General features: G+C 33.5%; 1 protein-coding gene across 9 annotated transcripts in view; it reads left to right on the top strand.

Moving 5' to 3' along the window:
* LOC105226091 (homeobox protein abdominal-A) overlaps positions 1 to 23,247 on the top strand; it is a 39,351-nt gene that overhangs the window by 2,767 nt on the left and 13,337 nt on the right. For 3 of the 9 annotated variants that reach the window (XM_019990212.3, XM_019990211.3, XM_019990208.3), the window contains exons 2-5: positions 938 to 1,142; positions 1,428 to 2,963; positions 4,400 to 4,635; positions 12,870 to 12,917. In XM_019990212.3, the coding sequence (XP_019845771.1) occupies positions 2,071 to 2,963; positions 4,400 to 4,635; positions 12,870 to 12,917 (1,177 nt within the window). In that variant the 5' untranslated portion in view covers positions 938 to 1,142; positions 1,428 to 2,070. Of the gene's footprint in view, positions 1 to 791; positions 835 to 937; positions 1,143 to 1,162; positions 2,964 to 4,399; positions 4,636 to 12,869; positions 12,918 to 23,247 lie in introns of those variants that run through there. The other 6 variants (XM_019990209.3, XM_049448034.1, XM_011204859.4 and 3 more) reach the window with 6 other exon arrangements.

The following is a 23,247-nucleotide window of genomic DNA, read 5'->3' as shown; positions in this document are numbered from 1 at the left end:
AAGAATTTTTCTTAAATCCATAAGTATATATTTTTAAAATGAGTTCAATGAGATTTGCTCGTTCATCCACATGTACCCCTGCCAAAAATCGAGGTTACAAACAACCCGTAAAGCACTTAGAAAAAATCATAAAATTTAAATAGTCGTAAAACTGACGCAATTGTAATTACAAGTCATACAACACATAAAAAATACGAAGAAGAAGAACAACGAACTACCATCAATGGCAGCAATAATTTCAAAGAGAAAAGCTGCAGTTATCGGCTAACAGAGTTTCATATGAACAGCTAGACATTTGCACAATGATTTCAGTAGTCACAGAACCACTTGCATGGAAGAAAAACTTCCGACAAATATGGTTCTCTTCGCCATAAAGCTTCTAAAAATGATCAGAATACCTGCACAGATGTGTTGGATTAAAATACGCATCTGTTACTTTAATTGGTACATAGTCTATGTTAACGCTTGTGTCAAAAATGCAAATAGAACAGGAAAAAGTATTCATGACAAAACCAAATATAGTCATTTTCAAATTGCGAGAAACGCGAGCACATTTTTCACTCATTCACATTTCTTATGAATATTGGATTTAAGTTAGTAAATGAGAAAATGAACGTAGTATACTCATGGATAATCTTTTATTCGTGAATTTTTGATTTTCCTTCACTATGTAAACAGCAGCAATAACAATTACTTTTGCAATATGTGATTTCCATTTTGAGCTCCTAATGATAGATATTATAATATTAATAGCAATGGTAATAAATATCTGTTTTTTTATAAATGAAAAGTGATAGATGTCAATGCCGTCGCTAAGGGATCAATTTTGTGAAAGTATTGGCACCATTGTCGCATACGCCAAAGTGAATGTGAAGAAGTGTTGTGTTTTGTGGTTTATTCCTATGATTTGAGTTAATTTTTTAAAAATTGCATATAGGAAAATTGGAAAATTTCAAATACTCAAACACGAAATAAATACAAGTGTATAACACATATAAATGTTAAACACAATACATACAAGATAAATAAATCAAATAAGTTTTAAAAAAGAAAAATTTCCAAATTACATATGTATTTCGAAGTTTTGTAAAATAAGAAACAACCGCGATATAATATACATATATATATTCTTCTCTTAAAAGGTAAACGCATTTTCATTTTGAGTTCAACTACACTTTTATTTACTCATTAGAGCTTCCATCAGAGACATTATATATTTATTTTACCTATTTTTCAAATTTATCTAGATGTATATCTTTTACTAATTGTTTATTAATCACATTAGCTTTATTTGTTTCCTGCTTACTCTCAATGATATTTAACACTAACAAATGCTACGGAATAGCTCTCTATACTTCTGACAATATTTTTATTTGTTTTATATTTTCTTTCCTGTAATATCATTTTGGTATCTTCAATGAGTAAAGAAAAATGGTAGCCATAATGCTGTTATTATCCGATCTTCAACAATGTAGTTTACTATCTTTACAAATTTGTTTGCCGACTGACTATTACTGCCATTATAAATGAAAACACTTGATATGTGGCACAATTTCTTCTATTACATTGGATATATTACCTTGTTTCAAAGATTCCGTTTACATCGTCTTCATTTGATAAAACTAGATTACAATGTAACGATCAGGGTAAGAGTCGGATTAAATTCACTCATTTTACCAAGTCATGCTGCAAAAGGGTACTGCTTTTTTGGTATTCTTGTCAATTTTTTTTTAATTTTATAGTTTTACACATGAATGACATATTTCCTTTTTTGCAATGTTTTTTGAAAGTCTGTTAATCAGTAATTTTTTTTAATTACATTTCACTTAATTTACTTCTATAATTTTTGGTTTGCTTTAATGAAAGCTTAAGTTAAAATACGGTCATCTTACATTCAAGAATACAAATTTGTAAAATAAATATCCATTAAATGGAAGCTGTTCCCAATGTTTTGTTAAACTAAAATTATTAATGAAATTCGATAAATACGATGAAAGTATTTAGCATAAACTATCAGCAAAAATAAACAAATTTAAAGACCGGACGCGCGAGGCAACAAAATAATGTGCAATGTCAAAATTTGTTTTCGATAGTATGCTACCGAAGTATCCACAGTTTCAGCCATTTATCAGTTCACATTTAACTTCAACCTCACAAAATTCGTCATCAGCAGCTGTTGCCGCCGCCCTCGCCGCCGCCGCAGCTTCCTCAACGGCTTCCGTTAATACCTTAGCAAACAGCTTTAACAACAACAACGGCATTAACTCCAACAATCACCATAGCGGTAGTCACATATCATCTGTTGCCGTCCACTCATCGTCTTTATCGCCATCGACGTCTAGCGTCAATATTAGCAGCAGTCATTTAAACCAGTCGTCCAACTCACCGGTGTCCTCGTCTTCGCCGTCGTCAACTACTTTCGGAGCCCTTTCAACTCAACAACAGCAATTGCAGCAAAACCACCAACACCACCATCAGCAACAACAACATCACAACCAATATTCTTTGTCGGCCGCCTTACATTTACAACAGCAGCAGCAACAATTACATATAAATAAATTAGCTGCCGCTGCCGCAGCAGTCAGTTCCCAAAGTGGTAACGGTCTGGGTCATACTCACAGCATTCAACAGCAACAGCAATTGTCCCATCAGCAATTGTTACTCACACCCCCCTCTGGAACTAACTCCCAAGCAGGAGATAGCAGTTGCTCACCGTCGCCCTCAGCCACATCATCTTCGCTGCATCGCAGCATCAGCGATCACTCACCCACCGCCGCGTCCGCCGTTGCTGTTGCATCCGCTGCAGCCGCTAGCACTGTAGCAGCAGCCGCAGCCGCCGCCGCCGCTGCCTCATCTTTTGCAATACCCACCAATAAAATGTATCCATACGTATCAAATCACCCATCATCGCACGGCATCTCTGGCATGCCGGGTTTTTCCGGACTGGAGGACAAATCATGCAGGTGAGTAGCAATATTCAGCAGGTTTATAACAATAGAAATTTTGCAGTGTATGTAATTAATTCGGCAATGTACAAATAAGGAAAAAATAGCATTCTTTTATACTTACAAAATATCAATCTTCTTTCTCTGATGAAATAGTCGATCTTAAAAACTGATTATAGCTTCTAGGGTTTCTATTATTTAAATCTAATAGCATTGAGTGGGGACAAATCTAGGCAAGTGTGATAAGAAAAAACCCATTATAAACCTAATTAATCATTCAGAGATGGCTTATTAATCATGGTATCTTAAAACTATACCCATATAAGGGAAAAAGCTTATATTTGCTCTAAAGAGAAACGCTGAGGAGTTTAATAAAAAAAAAAGTTTAAGCACATTTCTCCCAAGTTAAGAAACTAAGAAGGCTGAAAAAGTTCCGACGTAGTCGAGATTTAGCAATCAAATTTCTAAGTGAACAAACTGGAAATTCTGGAATGTATCTTATGTGTTGTAAAGATACTTACCGTAAATAAAAGAAGAACTGCTTTTGTATATCTTGACCGAGAGTAACCGAACGAACATAGTAAGATAATAAATTAGAAAAATACGATAGGTGTTGTGGATATTGCGGGATTTTTCTTGTTTTGGCTAAAACAGTACTCGGGTTTTATGAATATACTCATGGCTTGGAGTCCTTCTTCTCATATGGTATTATTTGATATAAATACACACATATATTGTATTATTTGCTGAGCATCCCTTTAAAATTAAAAATATATGAACTAACCGGAGGTCGGAGGTGAATATTCAATAAATTTACTACGATTTCTTTAAGATTTTACTCTTCTTATTGATATGTGGTGGATATATGTATGTATGTATATATCTACAAGTTTGTATGTATTGTATGACTAGGATTATAACCTAATGTAATCACGAACCTAATAGTAAGATTTTTAACCACATATACTTATGATATAAATAATAGCACACGACCACCCATTCGTTATGCATAGACACATGCAGAATACCTACCTAAAGTAGTAGGAAAATTAGAGCATAACTGCAAACAAAAATCTCATTACTGCCAAAACTCTGTTACCAAACAGGAGCAATGTATTGTAATGGATGGCAATTATGGCCAATTTGTAAGCACAGCACCTTTTCTTTTAAATAGCGGGAGAACTAAGTTAACCATAACGAAATATCTGAATTGGACTCCACAGAAAAATTCGCACGCACATTGACCTTAACCTATTTGCATACATGCCATACATATGAGCGCAAAGCCATTACCTTAACCGAATGCCATTGAAATTGTTTAGAGAAAACTGAGTGAAAAGAAAACATGCGAAAAGCCGCTAACTTTTGGCAGATAGGTGGCATTAGAATATGACAGTATTTGCCTTCTTGTGATTTTTGAAATCAATAATAAATTGTGTTTTTTTCTTTAACAGCAGGTACACAGACAGTATCATGAACAGTTACCAATCAATGAGTGCACCCGCCTCTGCATCTAGTTTTGCGCAGTTTTATCAACATGCCGCTGCTGCGTCAGCCGCTTCTGCTGGTGCTGTTGGTGTTGATTCGCTCGGAAACGCTTGCACGCAGCCATCATCTGGCGTTTTATCCACAGGTGGCGCTGGTCAGAGTATTGCAGATTTGCCAAGATATCCATGGATGACTTTAACAGGTAAAATTTGTTTTTTTGTATATTAAGTTAGAGGAATTTCAAAAATTTAAGTTGGTCATGCTTCTTTAACCTTATTCAAGTCATTTCCTTTGTATGGTATATACCATATAATATATAAGTTGAAAACATGCGAGCTTATACTCTTTGAATTTTTTAGGTGCTGACATATTTTCAGGTATTGATAAATTAATCGATATTATATTTAAAAATGTTGAAAGTGACTTAAAAGTTCCATGTTTGATGAACATTAATTACCTATTAAATTATGCAATAAGTCAAAGCGTAGAGCAACATTTTTCTTAAGTACATAGTCCGACTAACATAGATGATCCACTGTCAGCTGGAACATCATATTTTCTTGCATGTCTAGATAACTATATATTTGTCATATTATCATATGTAATATATGGGAGCTGGGGTTATTCGTGGACCGATTTAGTCAATTTTATTTATTTATTTATTTCTAATCGAAGCCAGTTGTTTTCATCGTCCAAGCCTCTGCCATATAACAGGACGGTTCGTCGAGAGAGGACTTTACTTCTCAATTGCCTACTCAGTCCGAAGTAGCACCTGCTGGCAAGAGTTATGGTACGTTGAATTTCCAGGCTGGCATTGTTGGTGGTATTTACACTGGTTCCAATAAAGACGAAATTATCTACGACTTCAAAGTTATGGCTGTTAAGTCGCCAAGTCACGAGTGCGATGATTGTTTGTTTGATGACAACAGACATTTCGTTGTGCCCTCGTTCCCTTCCAGACCAGGTATCGAACGGCTCGGAGAGGTCCTTCCCTACCCTGATGGATTTGCGAGGATACCAAATTCAGACATCGCGGCATAATTCGTTGGGAATGCTTTCGTCTGACCATATATTACAAAGAAGATGATGCATGCTCAGTTCTTCGCCGCCATGTTTGAATAGCTCGGCCACCGATCCACGGGCCCCGCTGCTTTGATGTTCTTTAGACTGGTAATTGCTGTTCGAAATTCTTCATGGTAGGGCAAAGGAACGTCTGCTCCATCGTCATCGATTGGGGAATCGGGTTTGCCTTCTCCTGGCGATATACTTTCACTGCCATTCAGCAAGCTGGAGAAGTGTTCCTTCAATAATTTTAGTTTGCTCTGGCCATCGGTCACTAGATCACCTTTGGGGGTTCTATAAGAGTATGCTCCGGTCCTGAAACCTTCTGTTAGCCTTTTGGTAACTATGGACGGATGGATGGAGTCATGTGTAGAAGTTCACACAAGTGGGGAAAGTTCTCTGATCGCCATTCACTTGGGAGTGGCCAGAAACGATTCTTTTACATATGGCTCAAGCAGCTCACAACTTCCGGTCCTTGATCAAGGTAGCCTAAGAACATTCGTTTGAAGGCGAACTAAAGTGAGAAGGCGAAACATCCCCTACTTAGGGTTGTGCGCTGGGCTTGGGACCCGTCACTTAAAACACGCACCCAATGAAAAGAACAACAAGCCTAGGATATAAATGATCAGTATAATGAAAAAAAAGAAGAAGAAGAATGAAAAAAGTTGAAATCTATGTGAATGTCTATTCGTGCGTCCGTCCGTCCGTGCAAGCTAAAACCTGAGAAAACATTGAGATATATCGATGAAACTGGGCATACGGCTTCCTTAGTACGAACCATTTTACGATCTCACAGATGTGATGTGATAAATCGAAAACTTATAAAATGTCATAACTACTCAATAGCACTAAGTTAAAATATAAAACTATAATTTGGCACAAGGGATCACAGAAGTTAGGAGCACCTGTAGGCAGAACATTTTTAAAAAGCGGGCGTGGCCCCGCCCTCTAATAAATTTAATATACATATCTCCTAAATCATTGAAACTAAAACAACCAAATTCGCTCAGAACAAATATTACAAAATGTCCTACAAATGATGTTAAAACTGATGAAATCGGAAGATAACTCCGCTCACTCCCCATATAAAGTACTGTTCAAAACTAATAAAAGCGCAATAATTCGACAACTAATAACCCCAGAAAAATAAACTTTACCTCCGAGATGGTGTAAAGAGGCTTTATGGAAGCCGGCATAGAAATTGAACGATGGGCGTGACACCTCCTATTTTTTGTGAAATCCCATATCTTGGGACCCGACCAAAATTTAGGACGTAGCATTCTTTTTATACTCTCGCAACAAAGTTGCTAAAGAGAGTATTATAGTTTTGTTCACATAACGGTTGTTTGTAAGTCCTAAAACTAAAAGAGTCAGATATAGGGTTATATATACCAAAGTGATCAGGGTGACGAGTAGAGTTGAAATCCGGATGTCTGTCTGTCCGTCCGTCCGTGCAAGCTGTAACTTGAGTAAAAATTGAGATATCATGATCAAACTTGGTACACGTATTTCTTGGCTCCATAAGAAGGTTAAGTTCGAAGATGGGCAAAATCGGCCCACTGCCACGCCCACAAAATGGCGGAAACCGAAAACCTATAAAGTGTCATAACTAAGCCATAAATAAAGATATTAAAGTGAAATTTGGCACAAACCATCGCATTAGGGAGGGGCATATTTTAATCTAATTTTTTTGGAAAAGTGGGCGTGGCCCCGCCCCCTACTAAGTTTTTTGTACATATCTCGGAAACTACTATAGCTATGTCAACCAAACTCTATATAGTCGTTTCCTTCAGGTATTTCCATATACAGTTCAAAAATGGAAGAAATCGGATAAAATCCACGCCCACCTCCCATACAAAGGTTATGTTGAAAATCACTAAAAGTGCGTTAACCGACTAACAAAAAAGGTCAGAAACACAAAATTTTACGGAAAAAATGGCAGAAAGAAGCTGCACCCAGGCTTTTTTTAAAAATTGAAAATGGGCGTGGCGTCGCCCACTTATGGACCAAAACCCATATCTCAGGAAGTACTCGACCGATCTCAATGAAATTTGGTATATAATATTTTCTTAACACCTTGATGATATGTACGAAATATGGGCGAAATCGGTTAACAACCACGCCTTCTTCCGATATAACGCTATTTTGAATTCCATCTGATTCTCTGTATAATGCAATATATACATTAGGAACCAAAATAAACAAATATGTAAATGACGGATAATGAAGTCTCGATTATCACTTTATCATGCGAGAGTATAAAATGTTCGGTGACACCCGAACTTAGCCCTTCCTTACTTGTTATAGATATTAATTTGTCACGTCACGTTTCGAAAATGGATGAAATCGGAAAATAGCCACGCATACTTCCCATTAGGCACAATATTAAAATCCACTTGATCCTTTCACCTTCCAGTACACAAATCAAGAAGCAATTAATAAAAAAAAAAAATATTGCACGAATAATCACTTTTGTGATCAAAAGTTATTCGAATTGAACCAATCCTTCTCTAGCAATGGTATGTCTGTATGTCAAAAATGGGTTGAATCAGTTTAATACATCTCTTATTCTCCATATAATATAATAAAAAGATTTGATTTTCCGGGTGACTTTATACCGCATATATCGGCTAATATGTCAGTTATCTCAATGAAAATGATTTTGCTCTTACGGTGTATCTTTGTGAATAAAATGGATAACTTTGAGCGAAAATTTTACCTAGCCCTAATATAACTAATTTCAGAGTTTTTAAACATCCGGCTGAATTTACTCCATATGATTTATTAGTATGTGGCATATTAATAGTATGTAGTATTGGGAAGAATAGATAAAATAACCCCACTTCCATATACTACATATTATGATTTTGGTTTTTCTAAAAGGCCTTGTGTGTCTGTCAGTGTAGTATGAGTTATATGTATGTATATATCATATGTATGTATATATAAAATTTCTTGGATTTCGATTCTCTGGTTGACGCTTTCACCTTTTTTTAAATATCCAACTTAGTAATAATCCTGCCAGTTTATTTTATGTTCGGTATGTCCATATACAGACCGGTGGAATCTTAATGAAATAAGTGAGCAAGTCTAATTTAGCGCCGAAATTGGTGAAATCGGTATATGTATTACCCATGCCGCATGTGGCAGTTTAATAGATTTTCACCTGTCTCTCTCCCTTCATATCGGACATGTCGAATGCACGAATATAGTTATTGAGGGATATCTGAATTGATTTTGAGTAGTAAGTTCAATGTAGACATTACGGATCCTAAACGGAATAGCTTGTTATCTCTATAAAAATGTGGATGTAGTACATAGCTTTAGTTTAAATGATTAGCAAAATGATCACTATAAGCTCAAAATATCATAAAAATTTCAAAGTTCCCACCAAATTTCAAATTATGCAATTTGCAAACCCAATATTCGCCTCAGTTAAATTACTGATTTTTTTATCACCTAAATATGATTTTATAGGAAGAATATCTGCATATAAACTGTGTCGTATTCAAATTTTACTTATACTCGTACATATACATCTGTATATTCGTTTGTTATGATTGAGGATTTAAATTTTTTCACTATGCATATCTCAACGCTCAGCTGCTTTGTCGAATTTTACTCAATACATATCACGTTTGAGTTTGGGAGTGATCATCGCATACATACATATGTATCTCCTAAACTCATGCCGGTCGATCGACACGATCGTCTGCACGCGTGTCCATTCCATAAACTGTTCAACTGCCCATTCAGGCTTATTTTAATGGCAATTGTCTCAATTTAAATTGTACCTTTATAGCCTTGTAGTATATAAACAATAGATGAATGGCATCATTATTGCCAATTTACGTACAATTCATAATGGCCCCTTTCGAGCATGTCTTTTCTTCAGTCGTACATGCTCTTCACTCTACTGCTACTGATACCTGCGAAAGTTCGATTCTATTAAATATTTCGAGTGTTTAGATAATCATAAAGAAATGATAGCAGCAATCGTTTATTTAAAACTGTGGGTGTGACGGCTTTTGAAATATCTGGCGATTCTGGTGCTTGTTTATTCTGTTGCGCTGTCGTGGACTCGCATCTCTATTAATATCTGCTCTGTGATTAGTTATTTAAATCTCGTCAAGGTTATAACTCTTTGCTCTTTGCCATGAATGTTTGTACGTGTGTGTGAAAACTCATGAGTATTTTAATAAGTGGAGACTTTCAAAATGGAATTTGTTTAAGGTTGATTGAGAGCAAGAATAAATAACTAATTATTCAAAATATGATTCAAACTTTTATTATGTGTTATTACATGAAGCGTGTGAGTGTATAATTATTTTCTGTCAGTTAATTACACAACTGACAGCATTTTTGCTGATAAATGTGAAAGATTTATTTCTGCAATTACTAATAATCCACATTTCTTGGGTTGGCTGATAACCAACTAGGCAGAAAGGTACATACGTATGTGCATATGTGGATTTACATATTTATGTTTTTACTTTTGCAACATGATGCTCTGTGTATAATGATTTGGTTCACCTAATGGTTGTATGTATCACTTAAAAATAAAAATAAGAGAGTTAGATTTAGGGTTTGATATATAAAAATGATGAGGATGTCGCGACGAGTTGAATTCCGCGTGACTGTCTGTCTGTCCATCTATATATGCTATAACTTGAGTAAATATTAAGATATATTAATGAAACTTGGTACCGGTACACAACGCAACCAAATAAATTGCAATAACTTAGCTCCGAAATAAGATAAATATTTGTGTTTGGTATAATAAATTAAATAAGAGAAGTATATCTGCAATTTTGAAAATTTAAAAAAAAATGGTCGCGGTCCCGCCCTCTAAAGCTTTAATTTACATGTCTCCTAAACCGTTAAACCTATAATAATCAAATTCAGGACAATTCCTTTTAGCACCCATACCGACAGTGTAAAAATTCGATTCGATAGATAACTCCGCCCACTCCGACGACGATTTTCTTATAAACTTCAAAATGCATCATAAGCATTAAATTTTACCTACGAGATACCTAACATTTATAAGATTTTGAAACTTCCGGTTGGCTTTATGCCACTAGAAGCGGTTAAATTTAAGATATCTTAGTAAAATTAACTGAATTATATAATATAGTTTAATATCGAAAATATCTAAAATGGTATTATACTAAATGTTGCAAGAGTATGAAATGTTCTGCTACAGCTGAACTTAGTCATTCCTTACTTGGTTTTAATTATAATTAATATATAAATTATAATTTAGTTATTAAGTGTTGGTGTTATTATAAACACTTTAAAAATTTGTTTAAATGAGACTTCCCTTACACACTTTTGTGTTCTTAATATAAAAATGTTTTTCATATTTGATGTATGACGTCATATACATACATATATACATATCGCTTTTGCTGTGATAATCTGAAATTCAATTGGAAATTATGAATAATAATGAAACTCTTTCACTCTAACTTGCTTGACTTCATCGCAAAGCATTGAAACTCATTAGTTGAGTTGCATTTAAACCAAGTTCAAGCAACATACACTCGTGTCTATATTTTCCTCTATATATCTACCCATTTTATATTTTACTCTATACATATGAGTTTCTATACACAGTAAATGTGTTTACATGCGTTTAAGCTCACCCTGTGGAGAAACATAAAATACTCTGGACTATACTCGTATATACTTAAATCAATTTATCAACAAATACTTATATCTAATCATATTAGTAAATCCGCATTAACTAAAACAGTAATTCTTATTGAATATGAATTAGTATATAATACTTTGTTTAACTCCGAAACAATAGGTCATAGAACATCAAAAAATCATCACCAATATTAAATCCACTAAAGGCGAACCGGTTTTAACCATAAATATGTCCTTACGGGATATTTTATAAAGCACGGATCGCTGCTACTGGGCTTGACTCCATATCCGTATACATATGTTTGTACGTGTGTATGCATTCACACACCGGATTTCAGATTCATACATGTACATATGGCTTCAGATACATTTACTTGTATGTCGACACTTGTATGTCGACATCTTAGCTGAAGCGAAAACGTAATTAGCATATGCGGAATAATGCAGCTAATAAATATTACAAAAGCAAAATGTATTTATGTATACACACTTGGTATTGCAGATTTATCAAATTATTTTATTTTTAACTGAAACTTAAATATCCGCTTCAATATCAACACACTGTATTCTCTCCTTTGGCGAAAGCAATTGTGATGCAGAGAAATTTTGAAGTATTTAGAATTATGGTGTTGCCAAGCGTTCTCATACGCTATAGTCGGAACTCATTTGTTTCCTCCTCGTAATGCATTGCTCAAATAACATATTCAAATGTAAGATGCGCACACACTTCTATGACAAGTACGGAGAGATGCCATGATCCCTTCATCTCTTTATTCTTAATGTACTGCAGTCAGCATGAGTAACGCGGCTAAGTCTTTGTTACTCAAAATTTGATTTTTAAAATTATTATAAGATGTAGAAGGCAAATAACCCAAATGCAGGTAATTCTGTCAATTGATTCCAGGCAAATGCAAGACGGTCTGTTCACTGTTTCCACATTGTCATCGCTCCTCTTAATGTTCGTGAATTCATCTTCACCTAATGAATGCTATTTTTGTTGTTAGCGTAAGTTTGTCAAATTGATAAACTTGTATTCAATCAAAGTTTTTGTACTTATGTAATCAATGGGCTTCCTTCATACTTTCTTTACGTTATCCCAACATTAGTGGTGCTAGTAGTTAGTAAGGAAAGCCAAAATATATAAGAAACAAATTGCACAATTAAGATGATATTATACCTCTACATATAATTAAAACTGAAGCTCCAATTGTTATAACCTCTTATTACCTTATATTGTCAATTATTTCTTAGAGAGTATAAAAATTAGGTACATAAATCTGATAGATAAGTCTAGTGTTCATGGAAAATGTTGAGAGGTATATAAAGATATTCAACTGATATATAACTTGGGTATAAGCTAAACCAGCATCTACTTAACTATATCCATATTTTTATAATAAAAGAGCGGAGATTTATTATATGACATTGCTCACTCCTCACGACATGGTTCACAAGTTGACTTTTGTTATAAACTATACACACGTACAAATAGATTCCAATCGTGAAGGTCAACATAATAATTACTTATCGTAAAGTTAGAAGTATTTTAATCAGTTTTTGGTATTTTCAAAGGGTCAATGCTAACGTATTGAAAATGTTTACCGTATGTGCAGTATTGACGGCACATTCAAGGCCACTCATATTTTTTAAGCAAAATGTATTACCTAAATGTGTAAAAAATTAAATTTTTACTGAGGTCATGTGTTTTTTACTTTTCAGATTGGATGGGAAGCCCCTTTGAGAGAGTCGTCTGCGCAGACTTTAATGGTAAGTATTCAATATGCTCTTTTATAATTGAACGGTGAAAAAAAATTCTTCAAGTACAGTGATTAGGTCGGCTTTTTAACTTATTATGTGTTTTAAATTGCTAAACGGTTTTCATCAACGTTACGGGCACCACGTGTAAATAATATTTTACAAACGTTTGTCATTGCATGCATGCATCTGCACAAACGTTTCCAATGTGATTATTCTGACTTTAAACTCTTTTTCTTTGGAACCGTTTACGTCAATTTTAGAAATTTAGAAAAAGAAAAAAAACGAAAAAGCCAAAGGGCTAACGGAACGGTTGATACTCTTGCAACTTAAGAACCAAAGCTCGGGGAATTTCTTCTAGCGGTAACAAAACTTTATATTAAAATATGTTGCGAAATAATTAAACTTATTGTTATTTCTGTACTTAAGATCGTCAGCTAAATTAGTTTATCAGCTAAAATTATTCTAAAAATATCTTCAAATAAATGATATATGAAATATTAGCTTGACCGAAGAGGCTGAAATTAATAAATTGAGTTAAAGTGAAAAACGTTGATCAGAGGATCGAAATTCTTTATATTAAGAATATGAGATTTACACCAAGGTATAGGCAAATTTCATTCTAATTCATTCATTAAAATTTCATATTTTGACCAACTTAAACGGTGAAAAGTCAGGTGGAAAAACAGAAATCATTATGTGGGGTGTTTGGGGAGCAGAGAAAGGGACGACCTGATCGCATTAATTCAGATATTGCTAAGGTTATCTTGAATTTCAAGAAATTTTTCATATGTATACAACACACGAACTACCGACCTATTCTTCATAAGGTTTTTAGAAAAACTAAAATCTTTATATGAATAATATACGATTTGGGGTTATTATGGAGCCGATGCTATTTATTTTTGTCAATACGATATACTATTAACATGCCACATACTCATAAAATGGGTTTCATTAAGCTATCTCGCATACCATCACCAATTAATGTGGAGTAAAGATAGCTGGATGTTCTGAAATCTTGAATAACAGTTATATAAGATTAAAACACGCTCTCCCATTTTCATTGATACTATTCACATTTTGGCCAATATATGCCGATACAGAGTCACCCGGAAGTGCGATTTGACTTATAGGAAAGTAAAGGAAAGTATTATCTCCGAGTTTCAATTTAACGTCTCACATATTGACCAATTTATGCGTAAAAAAGTCAAGAATAATCGGTACCTATGGGCTGAACAGGAACAATTTTTGTTTATGCGGTGGTCACTTCAAAAGAATTATTCCTACAAAGGAGTATTGATTGTTTCTCAATTAGTATCAGCTGAGTTCCGAAATATGGATTTTCATCTAAAAGTGAGTGGTGTCACGTCCATCGTGCAATTTTAACCCCGACTCATACAAGTATAAAGCTTTTTCATATCATCCCAAGTACAAGCTGTCTCTGTCGTATTCAGTTGTTGATATATAGCACTATCCGATGACACTTTATAAGTTTCCGCTAACTGGCGTTTTGTGGGCGTAGTAGGCGTTCAATATCATCCATTCACGAACACGTCTTCACTTTTTTACCTAGGAAGTTTTCACAAAAGACGAACAGATGAACAAACAGAGTCACGCGGATTTCAGCTTCTCTCGTCATGCTGATCATGTATAGTATATATGTATATAACCGCTAATCTATCTCGATATAACTTCTATCTCGATTAGTTTTACGTCATACAAACAACTGTTAGGTGAGCAAAACTATTGTACTCTGTACCAACATATTGCAAAATTATACAGATTCCATACATATATTTTATATATGTACATTGCATATGTGTATGTAAGAATTCGCATTTTGCTAAATATTTGATGTTAAACTGAATGAAATTTAGTTGTAAAATCGAAATAAGTCTTTCACTTTGGAATTCAGACGTTCATAATTTAGACCTCAACAGACGGCAGATAACATTTCCTATACTTATTACTTCACATGAACCTATTCATTCTGCTAAAACATCGACTTCATCATTAACTCTTTCATCACTGGTATTGGTTATAGCATGTCGTTCAAATTTCAGTGTCGCTTTATATATGCGTAATTCGATGACTAGCTACAGGGAAATGAGGCGCAATATTGGGCTACGTTAATAGTAAAGTGCAGTACTTGGAATGGTAGGAAAGCATATTTGGGAAGGATCACAACAAAATAACAAATTCGAACAGCGGATTCAAGCGAGATTTTGTTTGTTTGTGCAACTTTGCGAAATTAAATCTCAGAACAAGCAATTTGAGAACGTGATTTCACGCCGTTGCTTGTAGTGTATTTTATCGGTCGTCTTAGCGTCACAGTTGCTATTTAAATCGCCAGATCGTGTGCTTGGTTAGTTACAACTCGTTTGAAATTTCAGATGTTAAGGCGTTTTGTAGTAATAAAAAGTAATATGCTGAATACAATGCTCGCGACACGACATGGCAGCACGACAGTGAACTGAAAATGGCGTTGTGCCACCTACTACATGAACGCATGTACACAAGATAGCACAGCTCTCGATTTTGCATGTACACAATTTCGTTGTGGCCATACTAATACCTTGCACTTCAATGAAATTTTAATATTTTGTTCAAAGTGAAATTTTTTATGCAAAAAATAAGTAAATAGATATATATTTTTGTTTTAAATTATCAATTGTTATTACAAATAAAATAACAGAGCTATTTTATGCTTTTTTTTTGTAAAATAACGTCAAGTTTGTTAGAGCTGTGAATAATTTTACATTTTACATATTTGTGGCATCACCCTCTACCTCATCTCCCTATCTTCCATTCTACTGTCAACTTTAGTGTCGTCCTACTGTCGTTGGCAAATATAGGAGTATATTGAAGTTAGCGAGAACGACAACCGTCGGCCTGCAGTCGTGTAGTCGTGCAGCTGTCAAAATAACAGTGTCCATAAGAACGTGTGTATTTTAATATTTGACAGATGTCGTTTGTCGTCTGTCGCCAGCATTGTATTCAGCACTTAACTGTTGAACTTTGACGGTAAACGACGGTACATACCACATATCGAAAATGTATAAAATCTATATACAAACATATATAATTTTCATAGACATTCATAAATTGTTGATACTATATATCAGAATAATTCAAAAATAATGAGCGAAAATAATTTGATCAAAAACAAATAAAATTTATAATCTGGGAATGTTAAGCTTATGATAAGGGAGTACGGTTAACTGAAGTTTTGAATAAATATTTTTTTGAGTAAATATATGTAAACGGTGTACCTTGATTAAACAAAAATAAACTATTATCTCTAAACATATGTGGAAAAAAACAACGAATAATAAAGTAGACACATACACAAGATAATAAATGATCACAAACACAAAATTTTTTCCACATTATTCTTCAAATAGACCATAACAATCACAATAAATCGAACTTGTCATTAGCGACATTCTGTTTGATATATAGGATTATAAAATAAATAACAATAAAACATAAATATTATTCAACAGACATGATTTTAGTGACACCTAAACGGTCATTAAAATTTACCAAGATCATCATTTGCTTTATATTTTTAACAACACTGCTATAATCAATGTGTTGTCGTTGTCATCATCAAAATTCTGAACACCAGATTCATACTCAAATGCTTAAACCGTAAATAGCTCATAAAACGATCGTAAAAGTAATATACGCTGTGCCATTGAACATTTTGTCGCTTTTAGATGATCTGTTCCATTTCGTTCGTTCTATCCTACGGCAATTATATTAATGCCGTAAAAGTAGTTTGCGGAAACAAGAACATAATGTTATATAATACATATATGCGAACGCTAAAAGAAAGAGGCGTCTATTTCAGAGGCCTAGTTGATCACTTTAAAAATGTTTTATTAAACATTAATAACAAATGCTGTAATGTTTTTTGTAAAGAGTAATAGACCTTTAAAACGGTTTTTCAGTACTTAAACACCTATAATATGCTGTGGTCATATTCTTCCCAATACATGTATACGTATATGCTAATGTCCAATTTAAACCTGCATCACAAATGAATTCGGCAGTAATTTAAATCTTACTTTGGGAAACATAACATACATACATAACACTGAATAACGCCTTATGGATTTGTGGTTGCTTTATATCAGTGCATACACTGTAAACGAAATCGTTTTATCACTGAGAAGATTGACATTTGTGACTGTTGGCAGGCTGTAAACGGCAATTTTTTAATAAAAAAAAATCTATATTGAACGTTCAAAATAAACCTTTTAGACTCTTCCAACATGTTTCTACAGAGTATAATAATTTTGCTCACCAAATGGTTGTGTGTAACACCTGAAATAAGAGATAAATATATGTAAAGCTATATACATATATATCATTACGACTTGAATTTCAAGTGACTGTCCGATTGTCGATGCTAAATCAAACTTGGTACAAGTGATACACGGTAAAAACTGAGGACCAGTTCGGAGACTGGCGTAATCGGAATACTGTCACGCCCACAAAACTCCAATTGAGAACCTATAAAATTCCAAAGCTAATTTCTTAATTAAGATTATCTACAACTATGGATTGCTGCGACACCTGAGGTAAAAAATTTTGTAAAATTTAAAATAATTAATTAAAATAATTTTAATGTATGTACATGTAAAACACTTAACCCACAATAACCAAATTCGCTTAGGAGATATCCCATAAGAACCTCTACCGATAGTGTGAAATATCTTGGTGATCCTATGTTACATTGTGAAAATAGATGCAATCCGACTACAACAACGCCTACTTCTCGTAAAGTAAAATATTTGATTCCATATGATATCCTTTTCAGATGGCAAATCAAGCACCATTGAACATATACGGATAAAACTTTGCACAAATAGTTCCCTTAAAGTATGTCATCTCGAGTCAAAATCGAACCATAACTGTTCTAGTCCAGATTCTAGTTTCTAGTGTATCTTTGTGTCTAAATGAGTGTGTCGATTGATTGCCTTTATCCCATGTAGCCCTTCCTTATTTGTTTTACATACTTTAATTATTACTATTGATACTCAGAACACATGCAAAAGGCAGAAAGAGCAACAATGGCCCCTCAATCTGTCGTGCCCACCAACTACCAGTAATTCCCGATAAGCGCCATGCGTATAAATATTCTACATGCATGCAAACATTCTTGATGCAATAAATTACGTTAAAATAACAATGAAGGCGATGCTAAGTATTTGTAATCGACTGAGGTAGACCTATTCCACCCGTAAAAAGCACGTAGGACAATAAATAGTGGTGATTGCAAAATTATTAAAACTCACATCTTAAAAAAATGTATAGAAAGAAGAAGTATATATTCTCTCAATTTCGAATAAGTAAAGGTATAGGAAATGATAATAAAACTTTGAATTTTCTATTCTAATCTCTAATTGATTGGAAAATAGCACTCATTACTAAGCGAAGCGGTTAAGAGCATGTTTGACATTATAATAAGCGATAGATTAAAATTAGTCAATAATATTTATATATATATATATATCCTCCATTTTGTTAATCAAAACTCACTGTACTAGGTTACGTTCTGTTAAGCTAGCGAAAATTCTGAATGATAGGTGTGTGACTGATATATGCATCATTAAGTGGGGCCGACGAAAGTTTATTGGCGTATATGATATGAGGGTTATGAAACGTTACGGGCCGATTTCACTAAATCACTACAAGACCAAAAGACCTAAAGACCTGTGCTAATAAAAGAATTTTATAAATGTATAATATATTCATCAAATAAGTGGTCTAACGTCAACACTACGGAGAGAAAATATAACATTGGGTAAAAATATAAAACGTAAATATGTTCTTTTTTATCTTTTTTAGTGTCAACCCATTAAGTTCTAAAATCAATTTTACCTATGGGACTTAAGGAGTTACATGGGTTTCCTCGGGCAAAAAACGACCTTTTTTCAATAATTTTTTTTTTACATATAAAAAATGAAATATTTTAATGAAATTTTTTTTTATTTAAAAGACTCATATTAAGTAAATATTTTATAAAATTTTCAAAAAAAAATAACAAAATGGTCATTAAAGACAATAAACTAATTATTGGACGAAGAAAAAAAATGAAAATTGGATTTTTGGCAGACGTTTTTATAAAAAAATGCAAATTTCGATGAAAATTTCTCTACATTTTTTTTTTTAAATAGTGTTAATTAAAAAAATGAAAAATCCTTCATTCAAGACCTTGTAAATGATATCTCAAAAACCTGTGTAAAATTTCATCAAGATCGGTTGAGTAGTTCGCGAGAAATCTTGACAACCGACTTTGAAAACATACTTTTGAGAAAAACGCGTTTAAAGATGGTTCACTTAGCCTATTCAGCCTCGAGCGCACAGGTTCTCAAGGCTGTATCTCCGAAAATATTACTCGCAGCAACTTGAAAATTTAGGACAATATTCTAGAGATTAGAATTAAAGATTATAGAATTTAATAAGACAAAAAAAATTTTAAATTTTTTGAAACTGTGAAACCCATACAACCCCTTAAAAGAAAGCAAACTTGAACTTATGGTTGCAACGATGAACAGTAGATGAGAATAAAAATTCACTCAATTTACACTGAGTGCTAAGAAACATGTGCACTTAGTTTCATATAGAAATTTAAATTTTTACTCAAGTTTTCGGTAGGGCAGACAAACAGATAATCAATTCTCCTCGTGCTTTCCATATTGGCGCAGTCGACAGACGTGGCCGAATATTTGTGTTTAGACAACAGTATTTCTATAAACGTAGCTTTAAACTTGCTAGACAGTGTTGTTTTCTACGGATTACTTAACGTTCGTGGGTTAAAGGATGAAAGGATGATTTATGGTAATCGTCTAGGATCCCATATAGTGGTATATGTGGTTTAGTTGATACATACGTTCATACTTATATGATACATATATTCAAGTGTTGATATTCACAACATGTATTATTTTAAATATGTCATATATTGGGATATGTGTACATACATATGTACATATGTATGTTGCAAATGTGGGAAGCAATTACGATGTGCTGAGCATGTACATTTACAATCGATGGTGGTTGCAGATGTTGTTAATGTACTGCGGTTTTAACAAATGAAATTTATATGTAGAAGTTTAACTTTGAAAGGATTTTGAAAGGGCCAAGTTACGCTCAGACAGTTTTAAATTAAAATTAACTGTTTGACGAGATGTCTGCCTCTCTCTTCTCTCTTTCTTTGTTTCTCAGCAGCTCTCTTCTGTATTCTTTTCATACATTTACATCTCATATCCGATGCACCCGAGTTTTTGTCGCTTATTTTCGCAGCCAGTTTCAATAAAGCGTTCATTACACTCGACAATGTGCTTCCAACCACGATGCCGAAAATAAATATTGTACGAATATGTATAATACTTATATACTTGTATATACTACTATGGTCTACCTATAGTTTGGGTATCTCGTCACAGATCAGCACAAGTGTGGATAGTTAAATAATCTCGACTGCAAATCCAATGCGATACAATTATGTTTATTTAAATTAATTTATTTAAATATCCAAATGATCAAGATTCTCGGGTACATACATACGTATATGTATGTATTAAAAAGTAATTGACATTTTGCGTGATTCACTGCATTTTACATCATGTAAACAGCAGTAAAATATAAATAACAGCAAAGGCAAACGAACTTTAATTTTCGGCACAATTTTGTTTTGCATAAGAAAATTATTATGTTTGATATTTTATATTTTTGGTACTTGTTGTATTGCATTTTAATGTGAAAAGTAATCATTATGAGCAATTAATGCAAATGACGTTTTCATTTTTTATGATTGTCTCTAAACACCAATTTTCGCTTCGGAATAATTAGAATTTTCAAAATTTTACTTAATTCTCTTCAAAGGTGTCCATATTTCGCAAAGTTATTAGGTAATGTTCTCTATAATTTGGAAGAATGATTGCCAAATTAAAGTTGACTCTAAACAGTTTGAAATGGGTTGCTTACTGCTTTTGACAGCTTATTGATTATATGGACTGTATGTTCAACACAAAACATATAAACGCCGTGTATATTATTGTTGAGAAAATTTTCTACCCTTGAGAGAGCATTTGTTCAGAAATGTGAAAGAACTAGTTGTGGCTAGCATAGCAATGACGTTAGTATATGGCTTAGTCGGCGTGCGAAATCATCACCGCTCCTCCCATATATTATTTTCCCACTTTTTTTCGTTTTTATGTGAGATTTGTCGATTTTCCTTGCTATTTACTTATTTTTATAAGTTTGTTTGTATTTTTGCCGAATTGGAACAAAATATTTTTGCCTATATGAATAAGTATTACAATTTATTGCGGATATTTTATCTTACCACCCCTTGTAACTGCTAATATCATGTTACCCAAAACTGCAGTCAAACCAGAACAGCCACACAATTGCTTAGAATTCAGTAAAAACTCTAAGGGCGAATATCTGCGATTACTTAAAACTAATCAATATATATATAGAATAGAGCTATACATAAATGACTGAGTACAGAGTTATATGTATACATATTATAAATGATCAAAATGATGCTGCGAGTTGATTTTAATGTGACTCGCTTTCCGTCCGTCTATATGTGCGGTAAAGCGATAAATATGTCAGAAGAATTAAATTTCGCATTTGAGATGGCACGGAATAGGTGTTTAAAGTATGGTGTAAAGCTGTATAATAGGCGGGCAACACCCATTTTTAGGCGAAATTTTTTAGATTTACTTGACCAATATTAACGAAAATGTGTGTATTATACTATATTATTTTGATATCCTTGAATCAGACTAAAATCATGTCTGCATTATCATGCAACTATAAAATTATCGGAGAAATATTTTCGCAAGGCCTTTAACGTCTATTGCCCATAAATGGCAGAAATCAAACCATAAATTTTTAAGTCCTCATATACCGAATACATGAAGATGCACTTAGCCTACGACCGACAATATTGATCAATTAGTGAGTTTAGTTAGTATATAAAAAAAGGTTAAAATGAAAAGAGTAGTTCGCTTAGCCCCATATAGCTGATATAAAAATCTTCGAACTTCCGTTTGACTTTATACCGTAGTTTAGTTATGTTAGTGACATTCAGAGAGCATCTTTTTCTTATACTAATTTAAAAATGGTTGAAATAGTATATACGTAATAAGGGATTTTCAAAATATCGGTAGACCTTATGGCATATAATATATGTATATTGGTCAATACATTTGTATTACATTTTAAAAAAATTATGTCAACGTATAAGTAATAGTTTAATACCGTAATGTTGCAGTATTCAATAATTTTCGACAATTTATCAGAATAACAGATATTTTTTTTGAAATTGCGTAAATACATTTTCATTAGCATAGTGTAATTTACTGAAATCGGTCAACCTCATGGTCTAAACTTCATACCGCTCATATATAGAGGCTTTGATGCTTGTGATTTTGAGAGAATAAAATGTTCGGCTATACCGAATATTCGATTTCTCTTATTTGTTGTTTCAATGGTTACTACTGGGTACAAGTTTCCTTTTTTAAGGATGGAATAATTTAATACACATACTCGTATCTTCCAAACTGGTTGTGTGTTGTGTGAAGATACGTAAAATCGGATAATAACCACGCCCATTCCTTATATCGCGGTTATGAAGAAAATTACCAAAATTATGATAACTCACTGAATGAATGAGCCACAAGTATTACATTTTACAAACAGGATAGTAGGGAAGGGTTTTATAGGATCTAGCGTAAAACTTGGACAGTGAGGGTAGCATCGCTCATCTTTAGATGAAGTTCTATATTTCAGGAACTACTTGACTGATTTCAGCTAAAGATATAAGGTTACCTAAACGTTCCCATTAGATACTGCAAAATTATCACCAACGTTAACTTACAATAATTAATCCAAACATCAATGACGTTATCAGAATCACACTGTGCACAGTAAGCGCCCTCAAGTTATTTCATCTTACGTTCAAAAATTGTCGAAATCGAACTATAACTTTTATTGCAAATGGCTGAAAGCAGGTCAACAGTTCTCTTAGCCCCCACATATCTAATATAATTTCGAACATCTGGTTCACTTTATACCGCATCTATCTATAGTAAAAATATGAAGAAATATAGTTTGAAAATGTGCTTTTCACAAAACTATTTCGGCTTAAAAAAGTCGTTCCGTAATATTTTTCAGAGAGAAGGCTGGCTTTGATTCGGAAGCATCTGGTAAATAATACATATTATTATCCGAGCTTCCGTCTTATTTTTACAGTTTGCTTTCTGTTTTGACTAGTCATTAGTAATGAAGCGTGACAAAACAAAATTATATT

The sequence above is a fragment of the Bactrocera dorsalis genome, chromosome 2, assembly GCF_023373825.1.
Source record: "Bactrocera dorsalis isolate Fly_Bdor chromosome 2, ASM2337382v1, whole genome shotgun sequence".
Lineage (NCBI taxonomy): Eukaryota > Metazoa > Arthropoda > Insecta > Diptera > Tephritidae > Bactrocera > Bactrocera dorsalis.
This window is presented reverse-complemented; position numbering and strand designations above follow the sequence as displayed.